Source organism: Halyomorpha halys, unplaced genomic scaffold (assembly GCF_000696795.3).
Source record: "Halyomorpha halys isolate HHAL.00 unplaced genomic scaffold, Hhal_1.1 Scaffold2026.1, whole genome shotgun sequence".
NCBI classification, from domain to species: Eukaryota; Metazoa; Arthropoda; class Insecta; order Hemiptera; family Pentatomidae; genus Halyomorpha; species Halyomorpha halys.
In genome coordinates, this window is record NW_027111518.1 from 1 (window position 1) to 7,059 (window position 7,059).

At 31.8% G+C, this 7,059-nt stretch overlaps 1 protein-coding gene across 1 annotated transcript; it reads left to right on the top strand.

The window, feature by feature from the left end:
* Positions 1-890: 890 nt before the first annotated feature.
* Positions 891-6,845, top strand: LOC106690996 (fructose-bisphosphate aldolase; the record flags this gene model as incomplete). Its single annotated transcript, XM_014436632.1, is given in 4 exon segments — positions 891-1,088; positions 1,168-1,399; positions 4,663-4,816; positions 6,610-6,845. Coding segments are annotated over 4 exon segments (775 nt in total), but the record flags the coding sequence as incomplete, so codon positions are not given.
* Positions 6,846-7,059: the final 214 nt, after the last annotated feature.

A 7,059-nucleotide genomic window follows, 5' to 3' on the forward strand; every position in this document is an offset into this window, starting at 1 on the left:
ACTGAACTATTTAGTTGTAAATAGTTTAAATAGTTGTAAACTATTTTTATTTCTCTTTTGACCGCAACCCTGACCATCTTCTTATATATCAATTTTTACGGTCAACTATATATACATATATACTATATTTATATAACATTGACTTTTTCGTAATAAAGGAAAGTTGACTTACACTATTTTCATTCTCACCGGCTACATTTTTATTTATAGGGCAAAGACAGTACTGAAGTGTGTCTCAACACTTTATATCTACCCCATGAAAATTCTGTACAGCCCATCACACTACTGCATAAACAGCTTAAAATGTAGCTCTCGCTCCAGTACAAGAAGCTATATCGGATTGTTATATATTAAAATGTGTGTGTTCTTATTTCTTTTGCTTTGTTTCAGATTAAGGGGGGCTTTTTTTTTCACAAAATTCAATAATTATTACATAGTGACTTGGCTTTGCTAAGTCCTAACTTTTGTCCTCAGTAAATTGTATCCGGGATCATCTTCGAAATTTATACGTCTTATTCCGAAATTTTCCAGAGCCTCAGTACACCTAAAAAATTTAAATGGAGCACTGATTATGAAACGACCTAGAATTATAGAAAATTTAGATTAATCTTGGAATATGACAAATTTAATAGCTTGTGAAGAGATGAGATAGTTGTTATAATAGCTACCTAGAAATGCCAGAAAGTAGATAATTGACATAAGCTCCTGGGGAAATACATATTAGCTCATATGACCACCAAGAATAGAAAACTGAATTTTTCAAAGTGGTCTGTATCAATCAAAACTTTAGATTTAGTAAAGAGAGTGTTTCTAAAAACTAGATTTTAGAATATCCGATACTCTCTTGTGACAATTAAAAAGTCCTAACAATTGAATAAATGTTGTTTCAGTGATAATGAAAGAACTTCAGAGCTACTAGAAGGTTTTGATGACTTGGATCGGAACCTTAAAAAATTTAGCATTTGGGGTTGCCATTTTGTAATATTACAAGTGAAGTTGGACCCCTTTAGACCGTTTGGAGCAAGGCAGGTTCCTTTTGATAATTCTGAGTATTTCGGAATATTTTCAGCTACTGCTCAATCTCTCGGGTAAGTAAACAAAAAATCAAATTATTATTTTTTTTTTTACCATTTTGATCCACTGTTGATAATTTATATTCCTTTTTAGTATGGTTCCAATAATCCAATTCAAAATCGAACTGGCGGAGTACCGTGAAGAGAAGTCCATAAGTGCTCTCATGGATATAATGAACACGATTACTGCTACATTTTTCGATTTTGATGTTGACATCAGCTGCCTAATCATCAGCCCGTTATTAAGTTTTTCGCTGAAGGATATTGCAATTAAAAAGAATGCCATAGCCAATGCTGAAATTCTGATCAATGCTTTGCAGCAAGGGGTGAGTTTCTAGAAATCACAATAACATTTCTTTTTATTTATTTAATTTTATGGGATGATCACCAGTTTGGTTTTCGAATATCCCACTCTACTATCCAGCAATATCATTGTGTAGTGGACGTAGTCTCGTCTTCTTTGGAGCGCGGAATGTACTACGCGGGAGTCTTTTTCGATGTAGAACAGGCTTTTGATCGAGTCTGGCACCCGGGACTGCTTTACAAACTCCGTAAATTCCTACCTCCTACATACTTTCTCATCATTCGTTCATTCTCATTGATAGATTTTTCCAAGGAAACCACAATGGTTTCTATTCATCCCTCTATTCTCAGTCCGCTGGTGTTCCTCAAGGTAGTATCCTTGGTCCCATCCTCTACACCGTCTATACAGCTGGCATTCCAACCAATCCTAACACTATCCTCACCACGTATGCCGATGACACATGTGTGCTCGCTGTTAATAATAACCCATTAATTGTATCCCAAAAGCTCCAATCCCATATCACAGCCCTCGAAGATTATTAATGTCGTAATTGGAGGATTAAGATAAATTCCAACAAATCCCATCAAATCACCTTTACTCTTCGTTGTAAACCTCCTGACTGCCCAACAGTTTCATTTAACGATGTTACTCTTACCCCTGTCGAACAGATCTGCTACCTTGGACTACATTTGGACAACCTGGAATCCTCACACAAGACTGAAAAGACAGAAAACTGCACGTTGTTTTCGACTATTACACCACTTACTAGACAAATGGTCTAAACTTCCAACACATTACAAAAGACTGATCTACATGACTTTAATAAGGCCAATCTGGACATATGGAGTTGAGCTTTGGGGCTCCATTAAACCTTCGAATTCTTCTCGTATTGAATCCTTGCAATCCAAAATCCTCAATGCTCCTTACTTTGTCACAAATAAAATCATACATAAAGACCTTAATGTTCCCTATGTAACCGATCTAGCCCGAACCAGATATCACTCCTTCCATTATAAACTCTCTAACCACTCAAACCCCCTAGTTTCTAATCTTGCATCCTCATCCATTCCTGACAATCCTCCGAGGCGCCTGAAAAGAAGATGGCCACGAAACCAGCTAATGTAAAATGTCATTAGAGTGCTACCAATGGTACCAATACCAATGGGTAGTTTCTCTACACGCCTGTAACACTCCAATTTAACTTAGATCAGATTTACTAAATGTTTTATAATGTACAGTTGTAAATAGCAATAAAGAAATATTAAAAAAAAATAAATAAAATAATTTATGAGATAAATACAGTTAAATATACAAATAAATAAAAATTAGATACAAATAATACATTAATATAAGTATATAATTATGACATAAATAACAAACATAAGTTTTACACACAACACAAAACAATTTAAGCATATAGATTTAATACAACATTGTATCATTTTTTATTGGGTTGTAAAATAAATTCGTAGCATTTTTTACTTGTGATTTCAATAAAACTTCAGGTTCTTGTAAATATATTTTTAATCAATAATATATGACCCATTTTGATCTATTACATGTTGTAATAGATTTTTTTAGTTCCGTCCTCCCAGAACTTCTCAGATTTTTGCGCAATGAACTCCTCTATGTGCGTTTTGCAGTCCTCGAGCGTATTTAAGTGTTTCAGGATAGGATAGGCATGAAGAGCCCGAAATAAGAAAAAATCTGTTGGGGCAAGATCTAGTGAATAGGGTGGATGGGGAATCACATCCCAGCTAAACTCCAATAATTTCTGCCGGGTCTGCAAAGACACGTGAAGACTATGAGACACAAATGATTGTAGACACTTGCACGAGATATGTTAAGCGTTTCTGCAATATCCCGTGTGAGGGTTATCTGTGACCATTGCTTGAATTTGGTCATCATCAACAAATGAAGGACGACCTGAGCGCTTTGCGTCTTCCAAGTCAACATTTTCAGTTCTGAATTGAGAGAATCATTTACGGTCGATGCTTTCTCCTAAGGCATCATCGCCATACACACTGCAAGTGTTGTTAACCGTCAGTGCAGTGGATTTTCCTTTTCGGAAATAAAAATCATAAAATGAGGAAAATGAACTTTTTTCTCTTCCATTTTGAGCGAGCAAAATACCACTTGAAGATAAGGATTCTCGGTCGAAACTAAAAAATAAAAGCACCTTTACTGATATTTTTTCAGAATATGTAAACATTATTGGCCAAATAAACATAATTTTATAAACACAGAGGAGATTAAATTGAAATATTGAAAAACGAACTTATTTTACAACCCAATATTTTGACACAATAATTTTTATATGAAAAATAATTAATATAATGGAAAATTTAATAGAGGTATTATTTAGTTATAAATCAAAACAATATAGAACCTTCTAATAAAAAGTAATAATAAATCTTAATTAAAATTTCATTGATTTATTTGAATTTTTTTAATTTAAGATAAAACTCAGTTGAAACAAGTAATATGTTTAGTAAGTAATATATTATTAAGACTCCTTGATGATCGAAATTTTCACTAGGCTGCTACTGCCTTGATCGGGTAAATACGATTTATTATAAAATATCTGTATTACTCATGAAAGAAACGTATTAAAAATAAATAATTTCAAAATCTATTCTTTATACTTTAAAAAATTCTACTCAATACCATTTGAAAACACAGGCCAAAATTTCATGGCTCAACAAATTCAAAAACAATTAATGAATCATAATGAATACAATAAAATACAGAATATCAAGAAAATAAGAAGACAACAGATAATATCGGCACTTAAGTAGTATTGGAAGAAAATTTATTGTGTAAGTATTGTAAGAAGAGCGAGAATACAGTAAATTAAAATTATGAAAGAAAGAAGAAAATAATAGACATATGAAAAACCAGTAAGTAAATGTAGAAAATTAAATTTTAAGTTATGAAAAAAGTGAGAAAGAAAACTTAATGTGATTAATTAAACGTGTAAGAAAAATTAAAGTTTTATTAAATATTCTTCTGATATTCTGTACCTATATTATCTAATATATTCTCATTTTCTTGGTATCTGTAATTTCCTTTTATTGATTATGGTTGTCTATCTTGTTTGTTATTCCTAGCGCTAATGAAGGCTTGAAATTATGGCTAAAACGCTGGCACTAATAAAATAAGTAATTAATAAAACTATTTAATTTGTCTTAATTAAATAAGATCTTTATTCAATGATTCTCTATATCTATATTTATAAAAATTAATACTAGTAAGTACAAAGTTACTAATGTAGTTTACCTACAGCTACCACCTGCAATCGGAGGAGTTATTTTCGCTTCAGATGGCAGTTATAAAACCTACAGTTTACTAATTGATCAACTCTCGAAGATTATCAATAGAATTCCTTGGCCCATTGTTTGCTCATACGAATGGAAAGTCCCTCATGTCCTTGAGTCTGGTAACTATTACGAAATTGTAATATCTTTATAATATTTGTTTTTTTGAAATAGATATTTATTTTAGTGAATTAAATATTTACATAATTATTCAACAATGTATATAATTTAGAAAAAAAAAAAAACTTACTTCAAATTTACTATTTTTCGCCTAATTATCGTATTAAGAAAGTATATTCTTGAATTAAAAAAAAAAAATAAAGTATCCCTCCTGGACTATCTGTCCTCCCTCTACTCAACTTCGGCCTTTCCGCTTTTTCTTTTTCCTTCTGATCTTATACTGACTGAGTAGTCTCTTTGGGGTTCATGTTCTCTCCGTTTGTACTACATGGTCCATCCATCAAAGGTTTACTATGTGAATATGTGTTTAAAATTTTCCTTTCAAAAATATCACCGCTTATACCAAAACACCTTTGCACCTGATTGACATAACTCTACATACTGAATTAAACAGCCAAATTACAAGTACCCTTTACCATACATTCCATAATAACATATACGAACATACAACTCAACTGATTCATTAAAGAATCCAGAGGCACACATTTTAATGTTTGTTGAAAAGTTTTATCAGGCATTATGAAAGTGATTCGTATTGTTTTTTTAATTTTTGGCTCAGGAATCAGCTGACATAAACGAGTTGGGAACCACTGATTCAGACATACTGAGAAATCGAAAATAACCGAAAGCACCCGATCTACTCCGATACCATTAGTAATATTAATGTTATCGTTTAATATGTTAATAATAATGTTAATTTGTTAATGTTATGTTATCATTTGTTAAACTGTATTCTGGGCTGAAATGAAGTTGATATTCGTCTTCGCTTCTCAAGAAACCCATATATACGAATTTTCATAGCAATAGAAAAATAAAATATTTTTATTTGTACAGATGATTGACCGTGAGTTAATTGGAAGGAGATGGTCAGGACTACGGTAAATTAAAAAAAAGTTGTTATAAAATAATTGTTTTTTTACCGACATTTCGACCCACAATATAGGTCTTCATCAGGTGAGGGATTTGCTTACACCTCTAACTGATCAAGTCCTACATAAAAAATGGAAAATTTTTGCAATCGAATTTGTTTGGTGCACTGCCAAAATTGCCGACTCCAGGAACCAACACGAAACTTGGAAAAGTCTGTAAGAGTTAAATTTCGACTTTCTGAGTACTTTTAATTTTGCTTACTTTCAAAAATCAACTATCTCATTGTTAGTAGTGAAACACAATGGTGAATATAAAATATGAATTAATTTGACAATTAATTAAAGGACAAAAATAAATGTATAAATGATTGTATCGAATTGAAGAAGATCAAATTAATTAAAATTTTGTAAGGATTTTTCGTTTGAGCGTAGTGCCAGTAGAAATTATTTAAAAATTCAACTTTGTGATCTCGAATTTTTCTGTTGAGATGTTAAGACACTCATTTGACTGAAGTAAATTCTATCCCACAATTTCGATTCACCCTCAATTCATAACGAATCGACGAAACAAGCCTCAGGGAACTATGGGAGAAAAACAGAAACAAATATTCATTTTTATACTTTTTAGTTTCTTTTTTTTATCTTTCCGGGAAAAATAGGATGTTACAATGTTTAAACTTGTTATCAGCATCCCAATGAACAAAAATGAAAATTTGTTCAGATTTTCTCTAAAACATTTCACCGAGACCGGTTTCTATGCTTGAACTGAAGCTATACTTAGCTTCTATCACCTTTAATTTATTTTTTAGTACATTTATCCCAAAAATTCAGCGACTAGTAAGTTTAACAAATTATGTTTTCTACAGATACGAGAAATGAAGTACTCGAAAAATGGACCAATAAGCAGAGGGTGATTATGAAGGTGTTCTCGCTTGCCTCTGAGGGTAAGCTCATAACGTGGAAGGGCAAACTTACATCTGACATACCAGATTACATAGTTACTCATGACTATTATGATCCAAAATATGTAGAGGCAATGCTAGAACCTCCTACTTAATGTTTTTTTTATTACACTATTGAGCTTTAAAGAAACGAAAATCTATCACCAGTCTATTTTTCTATAGAATACATTAATAGTAATTATCATTATATGAGGAGAAGATGGTTGGGAGTGCGGGTAGAAAATAACACAAATAAGTTTTTAAAAAACTTATTTAATAGTGTTGACGTTTCGGCCAAAATTTTCAGGCCTTCATTAGGGTTAAGAACAAAGAACAAGATAAAAATCAATGAATAAACAAAATAAAATATAAACA